General features: G+C 41.3%; 1 protein-coding gene across 1 annotated transcript in view; it reads right to left on the bottom strand.

The window, feature by feature from the left end:
- Nucleotides 1-21,975, bottom strand: part of MACO1 (macoilin 1) — a 67,001-nt gene that overhangs the window by 6,837 nt on the left and 38,189 nt on the right. The window contains exons 7-9 of the mRNA XM_081921470.1: nt 2,971-3,129; nt 1,933-2,115; nt 827-947 (exon numbers count right to left, since the gene is read on the bottom strand). Of these exons, the coding sequence (XP_081777596.1) occupies nt 827-947; nt 1,933-2,115; nt 2,971-3,129 (463 nt within the window). The remainder of the gene's footprint in view (nt 1-826; nt 948-1,932; nt 2,116-2,970; nt 3,130-21,975) is intronic.

Here is a 21,975-nt window from a genome sequence, read left to right as displayed (position 1 = left end):
CTAACAGTGGAGTAAGAGTGTTATACAAATGAACATCATAGTTTGTTTCAGGTTGGGACTACACTTTTTGGAGGGCAAGTGATTAACCCTTTCTCTGTCCACTGATTATCCCCAGCAAATACCATCCCCTCACTACTTTAATTTATCCTCTCCTCCAAGAGGGCTCAAAAACTGCAATTAGTTTATTTAGAGTATTATATTTTAACCGCACCTAACATTATAAATGTATTATGAGGATAAACAGGATGATTATCCTACTAAGGCAGAATATAAAAATCTATCAATTCCCACTTAATACTGAACAGGGGTGGTCCTGTGCCAATCACTTTGGGAAGGAAAAAAACAGGGCAATCTGCAAAAGGGCAATCTGCAAATAGATCAAAGTTTTCAGCATACCTGTAAGAACAAGGTATGCAGGAGTATATTACAGATGAAACTTGGCCTCCAGAAGCGAGCCAAGTCATGAAAAACTAGTTGCTGATAATTGTGTGTGCATGTCAGGAGCTTCCTTGACTATTTGTGTTTTCTCAGCTCTAGGCTTGTACATCCCATGGGGTGGGCCATCCATGAACCACCTTCAAATGTAATGTGTAAAAAAAACCTTAAAGTGATGTTTGGCAAAGCTCAAGTAGGCAAGTTTCCTTCAAGGAAAGAGGGAGGCATGGCAAAGAAAAATTAGCTTTTAGACTAAGTCCGGCCTATTTAGGATAACAGAAAGAAACACAACCCTATGCACTCTTCTCTCACAGAAAACGTGGCAGGCATTCTGAAGGGTCAGGTTCAAGCTGTGAAGGAGGCATGCAATGTCGTGGTGCACTCTCATTACCTGCACTTTCATTTCTAGATCTCGTATCTGATCTTCTTTCAGCTTTATGTCAATCGTTAACTTCTTGCACTCTGTCTCCAGGTCTCTGATGCGATTTCGTAAAGTTTCAGTGCATTCCCCTCTGCCAAACAAAACAAGAACCAAGGGGGTGGGGAGAGAGAGACTTTCAGTGTGTGCCACTTTTTTTTCTTTTAAAGTGTTGTTACAATCAGACAGTCACATTTCCAGGTGTGCTTATCTTTGGCCAAGTGATAGTGTCACATGCCTTCATACTTTTTGCTGTTTCTATAAAACAGCTTGGTGATCATCAAGCAAAAGAGAATACCAAAATGGGATCCCTCCCTGCAACCTGAAACACTATAAGACCATAAGAAAAGCCTACTGGATCAGGCCAGTGGCATCTTGTTCTCACAGTGTCCAATCAGATGCCTGTGGGAAACCAGCACGCAGGATCCAAGCACTCTGCCCTCCTGTGGTTTCCAACAACTGGTACAGTCAAACCTCAGTTCTCAAACGTTTCCGTTTTCAAATGTTTCGGCTCCCAAATGCTGAAAACCCAGAAGTAAATGCTCCAGTTTTTGAACATTTTTTGGAACCCAAACGTCCAACGCAACTTCCGCTTGAATGCAACAAGCTATTGCAACCGACTGGAAGCTGCACCTCGGTTGTTGAACATTTTGGAAGTTGAACAGTCTTCCGGAACGGATTATGTTTGACAACTGAGGTTTGACTGTATTCAAAAGCACTGCTGCCTCCAACTGTGGTGACAAGAGAATAACCATCATGGCTATTAGCCATCAATGGCCCTCTCCTCCATGAATTTGTCAAATCCTCTTTCAAAGCCATCCAAGTTGGTGGCCATCACTGTGTAAATACGCACTGTGTGAAGTACTTTTATTATTATTATCTGACTCTGTTTTTTCAAATGGCACAGACCAGGACATTTCTTTTTATTATCTGAATCTGTTTTTTCATATTATACACCTTAAAAAATAATCACATGCATATAATAAACTGTACTTTCTTTTGTTTGTCCTGAATCTTCCAATGTTCAATTTCACTGGATGTCACCAAATTCTAGTGTTATGAGAGAGGGAGCCCAGTACCTGGTAGCAGCAGCAAAGGCAACAGCCCGTGCAGCAGTTGCTTCTTCCAACTTCTTCCTTTTCTTTTCTTCCATCAACTGCTTTTCTACAAAGGTTCGTGCCTCTTGCTCTGCTTTGAGTTTTTTCTCCAATTGGCCAATGGTCTGCTTATCTTTTTGTTTCATTTGCACAGCATTATGTAGTCTGAAAGAGGGAAGAAAAGGAACATGATCCCTGCTGCTTTCTTTAGCCTGAGAAGAAAATAAAGTACTATTCCAGAAGTGTAACTTCTTTTAAGTACTCAGCTTTCCCTTCTGAGAAAATGGGGACTGCTCTCTAAATTTCAGAAGAAGGTAACACATGAGTGGCATTCAGTGCCAGTCCTACTCATTAAAATTCATGAAATTAAGTCATGACCAATGGGTTTACTTTGAGTAGGACTAGCACTGGATACAACCTCCAATCACTACAAGTCAAAGCAGAATTTATCGTCTTAAGAGAAATTTGTATATAGATGCCTATATAGTATACAGATTACCAGTTTGGGTAAGAGTTCAGTGGATAATAGGAAGGATTTGGGTAGGGGGATACTATGTGCATCACTTTTCATTATAATAGAGTGGAAGGAAATCAGCACTATAGCAGAGCTAAGGTGTGAATAACATTTCTGTTAAGTCTGACCTTTAGCTGTTTAAATCATGTGCCACTTTGAACAAGAGATAAATGTCATTCTCCATATGCTCATATAGCATTTTTACAGATCAATAGGAAAGAGCTATTAATTTCTTCAGCACTGTCAGTACTAAAAGAGTTTGGTACTGTAGCAAACAGTTCAGAGTGCAAAATTTAGGCCATTATCTGGGCATAGTCAAGAACTTTTAAATCTTAAATCTCTTTCCACTGAAATGATGAATGGAGCTCAAGAGAGATAAACTTTGCCTGGCTTGGGCTTTGAGATTTCAAAAATCTATATTTGTTCTTTAAAAAATCAGATTATAAGTACAAAAATCAGCTGGGAGGAAAAGGACCACTATATTGTGAAGTGAGAACCAAACTTACTTATTCTGGAGCAGCTCATTTTCTTGTCGGAGCTGTCCAATTTCAGACCGAATCCCCCGCTCTGTGCTGGTCAGAGAGCCAATCTGACTGCGCAGCTCTTGTTCAATCTGCCTGCTTGCCTGCAGGTCGGCCTTTAGCTTCTTAATATCTTGTTCCAGCCTAGGATAAAGAGCAGTAGTTCCTTTTTAATTTATGTATTTTTAAAGAGAACAGAGATAGCTTCTTTATCTATTGCAGGGCTGTCCAACAGGTTGATTGCGATCTACCAGTCGATTGCGGGTTGCCCCTGGTCAATTGCGTGATCCTGAGTGATCCCTCCCCCCAAAAAAGTCCTTTGGTCAATCCAATGGGTAGATCACTTCCAGTTTTTTTATAGTTACAGATAGGTAGCCGTGTTGGTCTGCCATAGTCAAAACAAAAAAAATTCCTTCCAGTAGCACCTTAAAGACCAACTAAGTCAGTTCTTGGTATGAGCTTTTGTGTGCATGCACACTTCTTCAGATACCTGAAGAAGTGTGCATGCACACGAAAGCTCATACCAAGAACTGACTTAGTTGGTCTTTAAGGTGCTACTGGAAGGAGTTTTTTTATAGTTACAGATAGGTAGCCGTGTTGGTCTGCCATAGTCAAAACAAACAAACAAACAAACAAAATTCCTTCCAGTAGCACCTTAAAGACCAACTAAGTTAGTTCTTGGTATGAGCTTTCGTGTGCATGCACACAGTTTTTTTATAGTGGGAGTAGATGGCAGTCGTTTGGGAGTTGGACATGCCTGATCTATTGAATGCTCAATAGCTCCTATTGAATGCTCCTGATCTATTGAATGCTCAAAGTTTGGCCCTGGGCTTCTCCTTTAAGAAAAGGCCATCAAGGGTCTTTAAGCGTGTTTCCACTTTCTCCACCCAACCTTTTATCTCATTGCACCCATTACTGTGCAATCTTTTGGGTCAAGCTATACATGACTGGCAGAGCTAAGTTGCAAGCTGGTGAGATAAGGGAGGCAATTTGCATTGCAAAAGTGATGTGTAGGTAGGATGATGAGCCTCCTTCCTCGCACACCTGACATTTCTGCACCAACCCCCCTCCCACCAACCACAGGCCCTTTAAATCTCTTCTCCAGTTACTTTTATGCCAGCCAGGCTCACTTCTGGTATTGAAGCTTGGCGGGGGGGGGGGGGGGAGTTATTCATGAAATGGAAAGGGTAGAAGCAACTGGTTGAGAAGGACAGTACAATTCAGAATCAGAAGCTCATATGGCCATTTTATGTTCCAAAATCACACATGCACCCATTTCCTCGAACCTCGTTTGAAAACACAGATCTGCCACACTCATATGTAGTTTGGCCTTTACTTGGGATATAAATAGGGATCTGTCAGTTGTACGTGCAAGTACGTTTCCCAGGGTAGAAGGAAACCCTTTCTTTTATTGACATTAACTGTGATAAAGAGAACATAACACAGCAAAATTTAGCATTAGAAAGCTTTAACTTCAATTCTGTGTACTCAAATCTTAATAGTACAATTTCATGGTTTACCTAGCAAATATATCTAAGTGATAGAGGATTTTGGCAAGCTCCTATCGCCCCACACCCACCCCATCTTGCCTCAACATAGAAACTAAAAATAAAAGCAACTGAAAGTTAACAACCATGTCAGCCATTCAAGTAAATTGATATTTTACCTTTCCTGCCAAGGTGGCTCATTTAGCTAATACTACACCACTAAAAGTCTTGATTTAAATGACAGTTTCTTCTCACTCTGACAAATAGTCTGAATATAACAGCATTCATTTTTAAAAAATCCATAACCCACATGCGTGGCAAGGCCCCGGGCCCCGCAGTTCCCCCAGAAATAAGAAACACATATGTTGGGTTAATGGGATAAATAAGGCTACAACTTTATTGGTTACAGATGTGAGTGGTTTGGCTTAGGCATTTGGGTGAAGCAAGACTATATCCTGACTCCTGCCCGTCTGCAGGAAGTCTCAAAGGGTCAATCACTGATAGGGGGAGCCCTATGATATACATCAATTAACAGCACCCCCAGGGTCACCGATGGGGTTGTGGCATGGCCCTAGCCCACACCCAGGCTTTGGACAGAAACCACACCCCCGGATCCCTTTAACAGGATACCTTTAACGTGGACGGGCAGGCCAGAAGCAACAACCGCCCCTCCCATGACAAGGCTTACCTTGCCTAACCTTGCAAAGTTGTGACGATAGCTACTAGGCAGGCAAAAACCAAATGGCTGGTGCTAATTTGCCAAGCGGAAAAAATCCTACCCGGCCCCAACAACCAGGTGACCAGCATTAGTCACAGCAAGGCCATAGTCAAGCAACACAAGCGAAGATGGTGGGTGGGCTGGGAGATCCGACGAAAGGAGACAAATGGAGGGTGCCCCAAAGTCACACCGCTGTTTAAATGGCAGGTGGTCACGCCCCCCAGCTAACCCGGTTGGTCAGCCAGGAGGCGTGATGCAGCTGGGTGTCCTACTGACGTGGGCAGCATCCCTCCACCCACTGCTGGGTAACTGGGAGGTTACCCCGGAGCCCGTCCCGCAATGCAGTCCCCTGGAAAAGGGGAGCTGTCTTCTATTCTGAATCAGGAAATCAAAGTATATGCAAAGTAGCTCAGTGAACAATCTAGGACATGGGTGAGAGAACCTGTGGCCTTCCAGATGCTGTTGGACTGCAATGACCACCATGGCCAGTTGTCAGAGAAGATGGGAGATGTAGTGTAGCAACATTTGGAGGGTCCTAAATACCAAGTCAAATTCATTTATACTACTCCCAAATACGATTGTACACAGAACCTTGTGTGCCAAAACACACACAATAACTGAAAATGAAGGGAGATCAGTTCTCCCACTAAATGAGTATTGCCAGTGTCAACCATCTGCTCAGTTGGCACATGCATTCCGCTGAGTGATCCACAGGATCCATAGAAACCCTGCCTTCACTGCATACCACCCTTGCTCTAATGGGGCAGTTCAATGCTGTCAAGTCACCTTGTCTGTGGCTAGAAGAATGCAAGCAGAACCGTCCTGTTACCACCACATACACATCGTGATCAAACTGTTTTACATGGTAAATAGAGAAGTGTATTTTAGATCCAAGATACACCATTGTTTATATTTCTCTCTCTTTTCCACACAGGCTCAGAGAGCTGCACTGCAGGAGAGAAAATGCACAGCCGTTTAGAAGGTTTAGTTTTAATCGTTCCTGACCAGAGACCATCTGCCGTACATCTTATTTAGAAATAAAATGTCAGTTTGCATAGAATCTTTTAGCCTGGCGCTAAAACATTTTAACACAATGTATAGTATCTAAATATGAATGAGGATAGGCATTTAAAGCCAATTAGTTGTCTTAGTTAACAAGAGTCTGTGTTTTAATCAAATACTTAACTATTGTGCCCCACTACTATACGAACAACAATGTGACTCATTTTTTCTGTCCACACATCCTAGAAAGTCAGGCAGCAGTCACATAAAGATGTACATTCCAGAAAATGAACATGTTTACATAATGCAAATATGGCAGCCTTGCCAAATGCTATATTCACATTGACACCCCAGGTATCAGGATGTGGATTATTCAGGACAGTGTTCATGATCTGGATATAATGCCAATGTACGTATTTGAATCATGGACCTTGTCTATTCCTGTTGTACAAAGCCTCACAACCTGTCTTTCAGGTCAAATGTTTAGTTAGTGACCAATTATAATAAAGTGCATTTAGGGTAAGAAAGGGGTAGACTTTTAGACTACATGTCTCAGGGATGAAATGGTGATACCTTTGAAGAAGGGATGTACCTCTTTTAAACTTAACACTGTGGAGGAGGAGTGGGAAACAATGGGCAAAAAGGGACAGGGAATCAAGAATGTGTGTGGCTTCTAGATTTTAGTACAGGCATAGGCAAACTCGGCCCTCCAGATGTTTTGGGACTACAACTCCCATCATCCCTAGCTAACAGCAGTGGTCAGGGATGATGGGAGTTGTAGTCCCAAAACATCTGGAGGGCCGAGTTTGCCTATGCCTGTTTTAGTACCTGACCATGCTTTGGCAGGTTCTTGCCTTGAACAGGTAGAGCTATCAGCACCACACTCTAACCAACTGACAGGAGTCTCTCTTCACTTTTTGGAAGAGAGGGAAAACTTCTCTTTCTCACCATGGCTTCAGCAATTAGATTAAGCAAGCTATTTTTGCTTCTGTTTTGTTTATTCTGGTGTTGTATTTTAATTGTCCTCCTGTTGCTATGATTTGACTGGCTTTTTGCCTGTTGGTCTCTGGATTTATTTTTAGATTTGAATAGACCTGAATAGTTTTAACTGTGAATTGCTTTGATCTGTTATTGTATGGCTGAAAAGTGGTCTATAAATACAGCAGAAAAAATAAAGACGCTCTTCCCCAGTTCAAATGTGACAATATTATCAGTTTGACATGGTTTGCATATGGGTAGTTTATTTTTATCTCACTCTGCATGGAGTTTAGGATGGGGCATGTGGTTCTCCCTTCCTCCACCATTTTATTTTTACAACAAGCCTGTGGTTGGGTGGCAATTCAAATTCAGCTATGGTCCCACAATCTAATCTCTACATCATAGCACTGACTCTCACTGGCTCTTAACTAAAGCAGCCTAGGAAAGAGTGTATTGGGATCTACTGGAGAAAGTCTCAAACCAGATTCCAAAGGGGAACTAGCCCCAAAAGTCTGTCTCTGGGACCTACCACATGAAGTTACTTCATCACTCTTCAAGTTCCTAATTTCTATAGATTTACAACTGCTTATCCCAGGGGTTTAGGGAGGGAACAGCAAATTTTTCTTAATGACAAGCCTTTGTTTTCAAAGCTTCCTAGCCTGAACCAATGGAAAATAAGTTCAATTCTTTTTCACATATACCTTTTTCTTGTCCCCATTATGAAAATTTCCCGCCTTGGACCCAATCTCTCTCTTCCACACCCCCTACCTATTTTGGGCAGTTTAAAAAGTTCTCTTTCACCTCTGTATGTCCTCAGAGATGAAACGTAAGGATATATAAGAAAGAAAAACTGTTTCTCCAATCTGCTTTATCCCTTATACCCACTTTGGGAAGCATCAGAAGGATTAAAGCAAAACTAACACATGCTAATATCCTTTTGTTATGCGAGAACACAAAAGCTAGAACTGATTCTTAAACAGTTTGCTTACTTTCCTAATACTTCAATCTCATTATGGGAAAACCCCCCCAAAACAAATTAGATTACATTGTTAAAACAGCATTAATTCAAATGACAGCAGATTCTACCTGCTCATTGTGCCAAGGTAATGAGACTACCAGCAACTCAATAACCCACGCCCACAAAATGCCTGTGATCTGTTAATCTGCTTGTGATAAATCCTGACTCCTAATCTGGAAATCATGTCTTAGAGTTATAAATAATATTTCAAGTTTCTAGGCATAGCTACTCATATATTTATAGGTTTTGGCATCCCTCTGTCTCCGGAGACAATGGACGAGTATGCCTTCAGGGTCCTTGAACCAGGACTTGCCAGTTCATTTGCTAGTCCAGCTCTCAATAACCTGAGCTCAACTTGACTTGAAGGCCCACTAATGATCTACAAGACAAGCAGCTACTGTATGAAGTTTCCTAGTTTACATACAGACATCCTTCCTCACTAGGTTTCCTCCCTTTTTAAATGGCTATCTGGAACCTTGCAGAAGAAAAGCTAGTTTGAGCTAGAAGAGAGTTTAAATGTTTGTGTATTCATGCATAGGTTTGTCCCCATTTGATTTCCTCCTCCTGAAAATACAAATAGTAAAAATTGTCCAAAGGAAAAAACTGTTTTTAAAAACCATTTTACGCATGGTTAAGGGAACAACAATCAGCTTATAATTGCTTCCTAAGACTATACAGTAGTCAGTTGAGAAGATTCCTGATCTTGCTGTATTCAATTCTGCTATGTGTACTGTGGCTGCTTAGCAGGCACAAGTGTCTAAAAATAAACACACAACACATTACTAGATAAAAGTACATTACGTGGGCCCTTCTGCCCCTGGTCCATTATCTGCTAATAAGTACATAAAGGGAAACGTTTTGGTCAATGAATGGAGAACAAATAAATGTGAAAGATACTAGTTTTGTGATGATGGATCTTCTTACACTGCCTGAATTAATCTAGAAAAAAAATAATAATCTAGAAAATGAAAGCTGTGTTACTATGCACTTGGAAGTAAGCCCTGCTGAACTTACCTGGGCTTACGTCTGAATGTACATGGGTCAGGGTGCACATTTCCACCGTGTGAGTGAGTGCCCACATCATTTGAACAGGAATTCTGAACTGAAACTTTTAAAATGCATAATTCAAACATTTTTGTTGGGCTTGGTAGCCTCCCTTTTTTTGCAGCTGTGACTGACTTCATTCCTTCGAAGGCTGTGACGTGCACTGATGGTTTGAGAGAGGGGGATGACTGATTTCTCACTTCACACCATGACTGGATACAACTAGGAGTAAGATGCTCTCCTGCTCCCAAGTATCTCCAAAGTCTTGTGTGAAGTGAGAGACTTCCCTCACACTTCTCCAGAAAAACTGAGAGAGACATTGAGCCTTATCTTTTCCAGCCAGCAAGGACTGAGAGACCCTCTCCCACATCTACATTTTCAGAATGCTTGATAAGTTAGGGGAGGGGAGACCACTGCATTTGGAGACCCTCTGGTGAAATGAATTCCATGAAGATCAAGAGACCCAGAGCATCTAGAAATGCACTGTTGTTAGTTGCTAGCCAGCATTTTTTTCCAAAGGACATTCAGTGACTGCTTGTGGAGATGTTAACATACCATTCACTGGCTCTTGTAACAGAGTTAAGCTTTAAGACAGTTAGAAGGCAGCTTCATGCAACACGTAATCCATATCCTGACATCATTCTGTCATACATTTCCCTGATCCACACCAGGGCAGAGAATTACACAATATGAACTTGCCTAGTCACCAAATTCTTAATCAGAAACCCTTTTGCAGATATCAGAGATAAAATGTGCACCAACCAGAGACTGGCTTCTTTGGTGGCAGAGCCCTGTTTATGGAACAGAAAAAGGCTGGTCTGACTCTTCCATTTAGGAATCACAGTAAGATCCACTTAGCCAAGAATTAATGTCCAGTAAATGCTTGGGTGAACAGCACTGTTTTTAATTGTCAGCAAAAACACTTCACAGACGTTTACCAAGGTAGAATAGCGCACTACTACTACTACCCTTGAACAGGACACCATACTTCTGTTGATGCAGCCTAGAACAGAATTAGCTACTTTTTTATTTTTTTTATTTTTTTATTTTTTTTGCTGCTACTGCATCACACTGTTGACTTGTGTGAAGCTTGTGGTCTATTAAGACCCCTAGATCCAAATCACATTGGCCAGTTCTAACAGCCCAGTAGTTAGTACAGATGGCACAGCAGAGGCTAAGAGGGAGCAGAATGATTAAGAACACTCATATGAACAGGCCTATTAGTGTATGAACATCTGATGCTACCGTACAATACAGAAGACCCTTAGTCCACCTAGCCCAGCACTCTCTACCTCGGGCTTAATTGGAGAAAACAAAGGTCCCAATTTTGCCTGTAAGGCTATTTCTCTCAAACCATGCCAACTTGACCACTCATCTGACATAATATGCAACATAAGGTGTGGAGAAGGTATGGCCGTAGCTACAAAAAAGTGTATATTGACCCTGCGCTTGATATTGGAGCTACCCTGCAAAAAATATTTATCTGGCCTTAGCAAAGTGCACCAAATTATAAAGCCCTGGGTTTGCTTTTATAAAATATTTGGGGAAGAAAGAACTATTATGTGACAACAAAAGCCTACAAATGTCCATTCTTTTGCCAACATTATTTGGCTAGGTAGGCCAAAAGAATTGATAGTACAGCTCACACATTTGGTTTGTTCACAGTGGTATTATGATCCTCTCATTCACTCACCATAAAACAAGCACATTTATTATCCTGTCAAACACGAAAGCAGAGCTACACATGCAAATGAGAACAGAAACCCCTCTGGCTGTTTCTATTATGCCAAAGCAGCTTTGGGAAGAGGCACTGGTTGCGGAGAAGCAACTGGAAGAAGAAAAGAGGTGCTTATCCTGTTCCCTAACAGCTTTATCCTCTGTGGGCCTCCATATAATGTTTGCACTATATCTTTGCAAATATGCAGCTGATGGGAGAAAACAGCTGAGGGAACTGCAGTGGAAGAACAGCTGAACACCCGTCTCCACAGCCATTTACTCCAAAATGCCCACTTCTGAAGCTTTTCTCTAGAAGCAGTAAGTATTAGGGTACTGGTACACACAACAGAATGTAATGTGTAGTTACAGTATGAGACCATACAGTGGTACCTCTGGTTACATACGCTTCAGGTTACATACGCGTCAGGTTACAGACTCCTTGGGTTAAGAACTTTGCTTCAGGATGAGAACAGAAATCGTTCTCCGGTGGCGGCGCAACAGCAGCAGGAGGCCCCATTAGCTAAAGTGGTGCTTCAGGTTAAGAACAGTTTCAGGTTAGGAACGGACCTCTGGAACAAATTAAGTACTTAACCCGGGGTACCACTGTATATCAATTCAGGTGGAAGGAGCACTGCATATATAAACCACATTTATATGAGTAATGACAGATTGAACTCTGGGCTCAAATCACATGCAAAATGTAATTTTTCCTTTTGCAGAATTACAATATTGCAGATTGTAATGAAAATAGGAAACTGCAAAAGAGAACATTAAGTGTTTTTCAGAGCCTTTCAAGTTCCTATGGAGCCACAAATTTTATTGTAGACACAAGAACCTGGGTATTAAAAGGATACAACTGCATATAAGAAACATGACAAATCAGATTAACAACACAGAAATCTGACATAAAAACAATCAACTAGAGAAGTAAACTCGTAAGCCAATAAACTACAATACAACTCTAAGGAACAACTTCCTTATTAAATTATTTTGATAAAAGGATATCGTAAATCTTACCTTCAATTGTACATTATTACATAACTCAAATACCCTATATTTTAAGCTAATAGCAGATATTACTTGCTTCACTAGTTGTAACAATAAAAGTCCACTGTGGGAGCCATTACAAAACACAACCAATTTCAACGTTTTAGCTGATTACTCAAGAGATAAGTAACCTGGGTTGCACAGTTCCTGAGATGTGCATCTCTTATAAATATAACATGAAAACATCCAGCAAAGTTTGGCTTGAAAACAAGCAGCAGTATAAGAATTATATACCAGAAAAAGAACATTTCTTCCTTTGAAACCAATATTGGTCTATAGGGCAAAAAATGCTTGTAAATGAACTTTATTTCATAATACGGATATTGAAGAAAATAGGAAGAACAAATTCATTTTCAATGCAATTTTAAAGTATGGATATTGCTATCATTCTCTATTCTAAAGATACCTTATGAAGAGGTATATGATGTGTACAGCACCACAAGTGCATTCTGGCCTTTAAAAAATAAATGAAAAGGTGATAGTTCTTTGACCCAGACAGCTTGCAGCTCAAAAGTGGGAGAGATGAAAGTGTTATAGAATGGTGTTCCAAGAAGCGGAGAATGGACAGAATTATTTAAGACATGGATGAGGAACTTCAGGCCCAAAGGCCAAATGAGGCCCTCTGGACTCTCCCCAGGCCCTGCTTTGACCCACTATTGTTTTTGCCTGGCTGGAATGTGTCATTCAACTTTGATAATGCCTTTCTCTTCCTTGGAACAGAGAGGAGTGTGAGAGTCTCAGTACAGAAACTAGCCTACTATAGAAAGGTAATTTGTTGCTCCAGCCACTTTTGCCTCTCCTCTCACAAGGGGCATGTAGTACAAAGAAAGCTGCACAGAAGGGCATGTGGCCTTTGGATGAAAAAGCTTCCTTACTCCTGATTTAAGAGATCTAGAGACCCTTAGGTGGTTGTGGGTGGAAGAGTCAACAAAAGAGGGTAAAGGGCAAGAATATATTAGCTTATACACATACGTACCACTATCTGAACACAGTGAGTTCCTAAGAAATCATTCGTTAGCTGAGCATTTGTATAACGAGCTGATGATGTCCATTATTTCCTATGGGGACATTTCTAACCCATGACTTGTCCAAACTCCCTCCCTCCCTGGTTTCTGCCCTAAACTGCTGCAGCCAGCCAGCAAAAGACAAACAAGTAAGGAAGTGGGCAAACTCTGGCTGTTAAGATATCTGAATCAGCATTTATGCAGTGAGGTTTGGGTATAATTATTTTACTTTCAGATAACTGAAATTTCGAATGACAAACATTACCATAGTGTGATCTGTGACTTTCTTTAAAGAGAGAGATATTTATTGCTGAAATAGTAACTAATTTAGGGGAAATTGCTGGAGGTAGCTACATCTGTTTCCTACTCTGCAACCAAGGACCTCAGAGAGGCACCTTGGGGTCAATTTATACTGGACACGGCCCATGAGTAAAGACATTATTCCTATAAGTATTCCACACACATCTGGTGTGCTGCTGGAATGCGCACGCTACACGCACATGGGCCATTGCCTGCAGCAAGTACAATTAAATGTGTCTGGGGTGTGTGACTCTACCCACTGGCCACCAACCAGATGGTACCCCTGTCAGATACAAGTAAGGTCTTAGTCTAACAATACTTTTAAATGAGTTAGGCCAACAGGAAGCAAATTGTCCACAGCCATTCAGCAAGTATTACAATGGGAATTTGAACTTTCATTTTCCATGTCCAAAGCCAATTCCAAGTAACAGTGCATTAACCAAGGAAGGAAGCAAGCAAAGCAACCAACCAACCAACCAACCAACCAACAGCAACTTTCCTCTTTCTGCTTTCCTAATCTATACTTGAGTTTCTCATCAAATTGAGGGGGATCTTAGGATTGCATATTTGGTTGTGATTAATGCCACTGAAATAAATGGTTGTATATTAACTCTCTTCCCTATCTGCTAATTCTCATTGCAAATGGGTAATAATTTCCCCTCCCTTAGTCTATGAAACCAGAATCAAGCCTGACTGAGGGAAAGATTCCCAGAGAAGGATATCTGCCAGGAAGAACTGATGGGTGTTGAAGGGAATTTAGCACTACCCTTCTGTCAATTCTCCCCTAAAATTCCCACCCACGACCTCCCCAATCACATGGACTCCATGAATGTGGATTTGGGAATGTGAATGTGCCAGGTATTTTGTACCTGAAGTACAAGGTTATACTGTAAGCACAAAATTGTGCTTATGATTGAAGGGGATAATATATCCTCGAAACTACCTTTACCTATAGCCGAAAGATGGAAACAGAGGGATGGGACAGAGAACAGGACCTCAAAGGACATTCTCAAAAGATATTCTGCTGGTAATTGACTGTGAAAAACGGTAAAAGGATCCCTGACCATTAGATCCAGTCGCGGACTCTGGGGTTGCGCCGCTCATCTCGTTTTATTGGCCGAGGGAGCCAAGGGAGCTTCTGGGTCATGTGGCCAGCATGACTAAGCCGCTTCTGGCGAACCAGAGCAGCGCACGGAAATGCCATTTACCTTCCCGCCAGAGCGGTACCTATTTATCTACTTGCACTTTGACGTGCTTTCGAACTGCTAGGTTGGCAGGAGCAGGGACCGAGCAACGGGAGCTCACCCCGCCGCGAGGATTTGAACCGCCAACCTTCTGATCGGCAAGCCCTAGGCTCTATGGTTTAACCCACAGCGCCTAAACTAATTAATCAGGGTTTTATTGGTGACTTTATAGATGTGTGAACTGGTTTGAAAGCCTGGTATCTGCTATTAAGGGAGATACAAATAAAGAAAAACAGTAACATATACACAACCAATTATCAGCATAGGCAATTGACTTTATTCATCAAGGCACTATCAATCATTAAAATAAAATGCAGCACTTATAAAAAATGTTTTCTTGCCATTTTGAGATAAAAAGCTACTTAAGCCCATCAAAATGTATGTTGCTTGCCAAGGGTGCTTGATTGAATATATTTTTTGGAACACAGTTCATCTTCAATAGCTCTTTATTAATTTACTGAAAACTCTATAAATTGGCTGTCAGAATTGCTTGTATATAGAACTGGATTCTAGCCTTGCAAGTAAGTCCATAAAAGCTACTAGTTGCCTGCCCACACATGCTTACGTTAGTAATTTGTGGCACACAGGTAGCCTGCAGCAGTTTAAGTCCAAAAGTTCTTCAAGTATTTTCTAAAAACACGTAGAGGTGGAAAATTGCTGGTTTGGAATTACCCCATTTTATTAAAGGGTTTCCATGTAGCCCTTTACACAGATGCAAGATTCTTACAAATATATGTATGAATGAAAGGTCAGCATTTTGTATCTTTTTCTCAGATACAGTTACAAAGGTGAAATTCCCTGAGACAAGACGGTGACTTTGAGCAGATAGAAGAATGCCTGTCTCTCATCAATGAGAAATAAACCACTTGCTCTGTATTTTCAAGGCCAAATTAGACATGATGGGAGCAGTCCAGTCTGTTTATTCATGTGTTGTTTCTGCTCATGTATAGTAGGAGGAGAACCGAAGTATTACACCAAAAAGGGCAAGCAAGAGAACATAGCTGGACGTTGCCCCATGATGAATCTAACCTCAACACGGGCAGTCGTTGCAGGCACTTTCCTCCCAGCCTTGTGGCTTATCTGGCACTGGAATCAGACTGCAAGAGAAGTGACTGGTGTGATCAAAAGCAGGCAGGCAAGCAAGCAAAGTACCGTCATTACACTGCACTAAGAGCCCAGGTAGGTCTCTCAAATGATGCCTAGGAGCCACTGTTTTAATTTTCTACAATGCTCCTGATGTACCATCACTCTGGAGCATTGCAGAAAATTAAAGTGGCAGCTTTCATAACCAGCTGCCTATCAGAATGCTGCCAACCTCCCCTACCAGATAAACCTGCCAGGGCTCATCAACATAGGAGGGGGTGCACCAAAGGGTACTTTGGTGACAGCCCCCTCAGTCCTGGAGCTGGCCCCAAATGTAAAGATGAGGGGCAGGATTCAGCACCCTTCACTTGTCATGCTCCCTTTGGTATAAAAATTACATGCTCCTCTTTGCTTTATACATAAAGGGGGGGCAGGTAAGCCCCACCCCGCATAATCGTTCACAAGGCATGGTGTGCACACACCATTTGAATGGCAGTGCCTATCAACCGAGGGGGGGGGCTGGCCCCCTCAACTATTTTATTGGGGAGGCCAAAGGGACCTCGGCCTCTAGGAGTTGGCTCCTATGAAAGGGGCAGACATATAAACAAGTGCAGCTGCCACCATTAGATCTCGTTTGGTGTGTGCAAACACACACACAGAGCCATTATTCAGGGCCAAAACTTCACAGCCAGAGAATTAGATTTCTAAGCAATTAAACTTTGGCACCTTTCCTTTTAGAAGTCAAGCACTTCTAAGTGAATTGCACATGAAAATGGTTTTCAGTCCTGGCTGCCTGCCCCTCCTCCCCGCTTCAAAGCACAAATGGCTCCAGTTACCTTCAGAGTTCAATTCACACCCAATGGTGCAACTCAAGTTGAAGGGGAAAAGGTGAAACACAGTTGCAGCCTGACTCTGGCAACACAACAGTCATGTTTAGGTGTGGAAAAAAGAGAATACGAGCCTATACTAAGCAAGCATGATTTGTTTTTTGTGTTTAAAACAAATGCAAAACAGGGGGAAAAATTCCTAGTCCTAAAATTCTGGCTGTGGTTATCAGGTAGGTCCAGATTTATTTATTTATTTTTCTTAAGTGGCCAGTCTCAAACTGCAAGATTGTTGTAAACTGGAAAATCAGTTAGTGTTTTTTGGGGGGCATAATTCCTAACAAAACAGGAGACCGTGCAAGTCTGTCTTATTGTGTTATCGCACGCTACTCAAAAGTTTATGAAAGGGAAAGTGAGGAATCAAGCTAGGCCCAGCCCCCATATCATTACGCCTTTCATTCACACGCTGCTATCAGGGAATGCTTGAGGAATTCAGTCTTCATGAATGCCCTGACCCACAACACTTGGACTGGACTGGTGTGCACAGTGGAACTTAGCTACCCAACAGATGTCACACTTCTCTGAAAGTCACAGTGTGGTCCTCAGCAGCAGAGATAACCAGGAAAATATGCATTTAAACAAACATGTATTTTGAAACAATTAAAAAAAAAAGTGCAGATTACCACAGAAGTAAAGAAGGGGTGGCACAGCACACATATTGACATCTCTGTCCATCCCTAATTGCTACACCCTCAATTCCTTTTCAGGCATTCAAAAGTGAACATGTGATGAGAGCAGAGGCCATGTATGCAAGTCTTTACACAACATCTCAGACCCTGTGAGAGATCTATGCATCTGAAGGGGGGATTCTAACTCTATTCAGCTGAATGATCATGCAGAAGCTGCTAACACACTTTGAAGCCCCCTTTCCCACTCAATACAGTACAGGAAATTCTGTGCAGGGATGGGGCAGGGCACATGGGATAGGGGTGCTAGGGCAGGGCTGGGGCATGGGCTCCCCCTTAAACACCCCCTCAGTGTGTTGTTTAAACACTCCAATAGGGATTTGGTTGCTTGTTTGGTTGGCATGTGTCCATCTGCTTCACCTAGACCCTTTGCAGAGTCTCAGTTTAACATTCCACACCTTCATGAGTTCAATTCTGCAGATGCTCAGAAGTAGGATCTTCCCAGTGGTAGAACTCAAATTACTGGATCCATTCCCAGGAAAGGTCCAAAGCTCAGACTTTATATAGATTTCAGATGGATAAATGTTTCACTTTCCCACATGGTTTTCTGAAAGGTAGCCCCCTAATTCTATCTCATATAGCTGGCAAGTGTGGGCATAGTACATAAACCTAAATCTTGAGATTTTCAGGGGTGGTTGAACTTTTTTTTTAGGATTGAGGATCTTCAGGATTGCCCATTACATCCCCTCCGGCAGTGTCCTCTGTATCACATGCATACCTAGGCTTGTCATTGCCATTGAGTAATATTAATTCTAGAAATTTGGGGCTCTCCAAAATTAGTATTTAGAAGACAGGGTGGAACTAAGGTAAAAGAAATTGGGGGTGGGTGCAAGTGAGGGGAGGGCATGTCATTCTATTCCTTGGACCCTAGCCTCCTAACCCTGGTTAATGGTTAGCTAATATTACACCTGTACACCAGCCCTCAGTAATCAAGTTATCCGATCAGCATTTCATCCCAGCTGGAGGCTCAAATTTTCCTATTGTTCTTACATCTAGCAGGGTATCACACACCAGCCAGAATAAAAGTTCTATTACCCTTCTCTGTAAAAGCCCTTTCTTTATCCGTATTACAAGGCTTTCGCTTTCATTCTAATCTTACAAAGACTCTCTCCATTAAAGTTTTGCTACATCCTTAAACGCTTTGTTTGCCAGAAATGGTTTATAGTACGACACATAATTTAAAGTAGCCTTTTTGAGTACTTTAATTGGTATAGATCAGGCATAGGCAAACTCAGCCCTCCAGGTGTTTTGAAACTACAACTCCCATCATCCCTAGCTAACAGGACCAGTGGTCAGGGATGATGGGAGTTGTAGTCTCAAAACATCTGGAGGGCCGAGTTTGCCTATGCCTGGTATAGATAATTTCCAAGTTAGTAAATACACATTGCCAGCAACTTACTGTACATTATCCACATGTTGAGCTTGCAATGCCCTAGGAAATCAGTTCTTTTGTGAAATGTGTTAATAGCTGGTTTTAAAGTGTAACAAGCAGCTGGAGGAGGCTAGCTGTCCTAAACTCCCAGCAAAGATTCTACATGAAAGGCAACTTGGAATCTATTGCTTCCACTTATTAAAGTGATTGTGATGCTGTAATGATTACAGAACTGAATCCAGAACCTGCTGGACTTTTGAGGGCAGCTTTTGACAGGTGGGTAGAACTGCCTAACTGTCAATCACCTGAACTTAAAAATGAAATTAGGTAATTCAACTTCAAAGGAAGAATTGGAAGTGCTTTGAATTCAAGAGGGAGCTGGAAAGACCCATGCCAAAAAGGGGCTCGGGGATTATCTCTGTTTGGGAACTCCTCGGTGGCCATGATCCTAGAGGGACTTTCAGTCAGCACTGAATTTAAAAGTCACCCTTTAAGCCCAAAGCAAGTCAAAATACACTCACTCTACCTACCTACCTACCTACCTACCTACCTACCTAATCTCACAAAATCACACACACTTGGACCAAACTCTGCTGAAAGCTTCTGGCTATATATTGAATGCCTCCAAAGGCACACCTTTCCCAATGTAAAATTAAGAGTTAAAGTATGCTTAATGAATACTATAATTACCATTCTAATCTAAAGCATGAGCCAGCCAAAATGAATATTTTTTAAAGCCCCACTGAAACAGGTAAGCAGCTAATTTCTGCTCATAACCACACTGCTCCTGGTGAATTACAAATAAAATACAATAAAAATATAACTTATTGAAAAATATGTATTTTTTGTCATTTGTGCTACAGTGTGTGTTGTAAAGCACCAGGATGCAACTGGGCCTTGTACAACTGTTCTTTTTTATAACAGTTCTACAAGTTGCGTCCTGGTGCTTTACAACACACACTGTATCACAAATGACAAAAAAAATATAAAAAAATTTCCAATAAGTTACTGCAAACTGACAAATAATAGACTCTTTTCACTGCTTCCCATTAGTCAGAAACATTGTTTTTACAGTGCCACAGATGAACGAAAACAACTACAAATGCAGAAAAAGGAGGATGCTGCGATACATGCTCTCTGCACCAAAGCAACATAAACAGCAGTAATAATCAGAACAATGATGGTACACAGAACACTGGCTGATAATTGTTCTGCAAATGTTTTGCTTTTAGCTGCTAAATCTCAGTTACGGAGGCAAACTAATACTGTACAGTGTTTCACAATTCAGTGCTTTTCTTCCATGTTAATTGCCAAAGGATGCTAGGTCATTTAAGATCCTCAAAGCCTTCCTCTTGGTGCCCCAGTTTTGAAAGTTAGTATAGGGTTACTGGAAGGAGGGACATTTCTGAGGCAGCATCCCAATGGTGCAACACCCTCACCTGACATGTTCACCTTGTGCTGGCTCTGTAGTTTTAGGCCACAGGTTAAAACTGTTTTGAAGAATAATAATAATAATAATTGCATGGACTTTTAACAAACCACAAAGTCTGATGTTAGTACTGCTTTTCAGATTTTGTTATGCTACTTATCATTTAATGCTTTGCTCTTTTCTACTGGTTTTATTTTGTCTTTAGTAATTTTATGGTATTTTAAATTATGTTTTCGTTTTTTGAATTTTATTTTTAAATGTTATTTACTTAAGTACATTTATACCCCACTTTTCTTCTATCATATCATAGAAACCCCACGCTTGCTGCCCTGAGTTCCAAGCGGCCTCTCACCCAGTCACTGAACAGACCCAAACCTGCTTAAGTTCAGCATGGAGTCGTTTATCATATATACCACAGGTAAAATAATCTGGAAATGCCTATACTTCTGCTTTAATAATAAAGCAGAGTTGGGGACTGGTGTCTCTGGAAAATATGTTGTGAATCTTTGTTCTACTTTTCAATTCACTTGTCTTCGTTCTTGCATGGCACCACTTTAAGACCAGCTCCTGGGGAAGCTGGCTTGACTTCAACCCCCACATTTCAAAAATTATGGGGAGAACGTGGCACCCAGGAATATTTGGGGATCCTGGCTCCCTGCAAACCCATAACAGTATGCTCTTTGACGCTATTATTCTATATCCTTAGAAGCAAGTCCCACTGCTCAAGGGATTCACTTCCAAATATGTATGTACATGGTAAGGGGAAAGCCCCTACCACCATCCCCAGCTCTGAGTTAGAAGCTAAAGATAGAAGAGTCTTGCTCTCATAGTTGTGTCAGTCTACTCCTGCAACCACGGGGATGATCTTTGTCCGCCTCTTCAGTTCTAAACTTGGACTCAGGCAGGGGATTGTTTTTGTGCTGGGCTGCCAAGGCACTCCAAGCTCCTACGCAGCCCAGCACCCAAAACAACAAGCCTCAGCCTTTTATTCCAGTTTGAATCTGGAGAGTGTGAAAATCGGTGTAGTTGCATGGTGCTTCTGAGAGCAGAACAATGCAGTTACTGGAACAATCCCAGCTCAAAGCTGGAGAAAGGCTTGGACTTTGCTTGCCATACTCACCAGAAAGTGACAGAATTGTCAACATGGCGAGCGGTATAGTCAACTATGGTTTTGGGGTTCTAGCATTTTTATTTTAGGTTTTGCATGAGTGTTGTTTTAGCAACAGTCACAACTGCCCCCAGACCAAGCCTTTAATCTCAAATTAAACTTAGGAAACCAATATGTAACTTCTGGTTTAAATATTCTATATAAATTACAGCACATATTTTATGGCTAATAATGTTTACTCTCCATCACTCTTCCCACCCACGGGATGAATTTACTAGCAAGCTTTTCTATGAAGTGCACTATATATGCATCACTTGCAATTCTACTCCAGGAAGAAACATTTAAACACACAAAACCAATAAATTCTTTCATCTTGAAGACTATAGCATGTCAACATCCTGTTGCATTTGGAAGCAGGGTCTTTAATCCGGTTTTGAAAATGTGATGGTATCAGTTAATCCATAATTATTCAGTTCTCGCATGTGAGTAATATTCAAGAAATAACGTTAATTTTTGTATACCTCAAGAAAGACACTACTAGAAAAAGTAAGAAGTATTTCCAGATACAAATGAATACAAAGCACAAGCAAATATAAGAAACTGTGCTCATTAGCCCGATCCCCAAAATTAATTATTCCTTCCTATGCAGGCCACAGGAAAAAATAGTCGTGTAATTCTGCACCAAGTAAGTTTACTGTAGCTTACGCCATAACTAGAAACAGAACTCACAGATTCCTAGTTCATTTCTTTAGATATTGATCGCACAACAATACTGCAGGAATAGATTGAACCCAATCCGAACCATGCACAAGCCCAAATCTTTTAAAGACATTTTAACTTACTGGGAAAAGAAACAGCGAGAAAGTAAGA

The sequence above is a fragment of the Podarcis melisellensis genome (assembly GCF_964234715.1).
Source record: "Podarcis melisellensis genome assembly, chromosome: 8".
Lineage (NCBI taxonomy): Eukaryota > Metazoa > Chordata > Lepidosauria > Squamata > Lacertidae > Podarcis > Podarcis melisellensis.
This window is presented reverse-complemented; position numbering and strand designations above follow the sequence as displayed.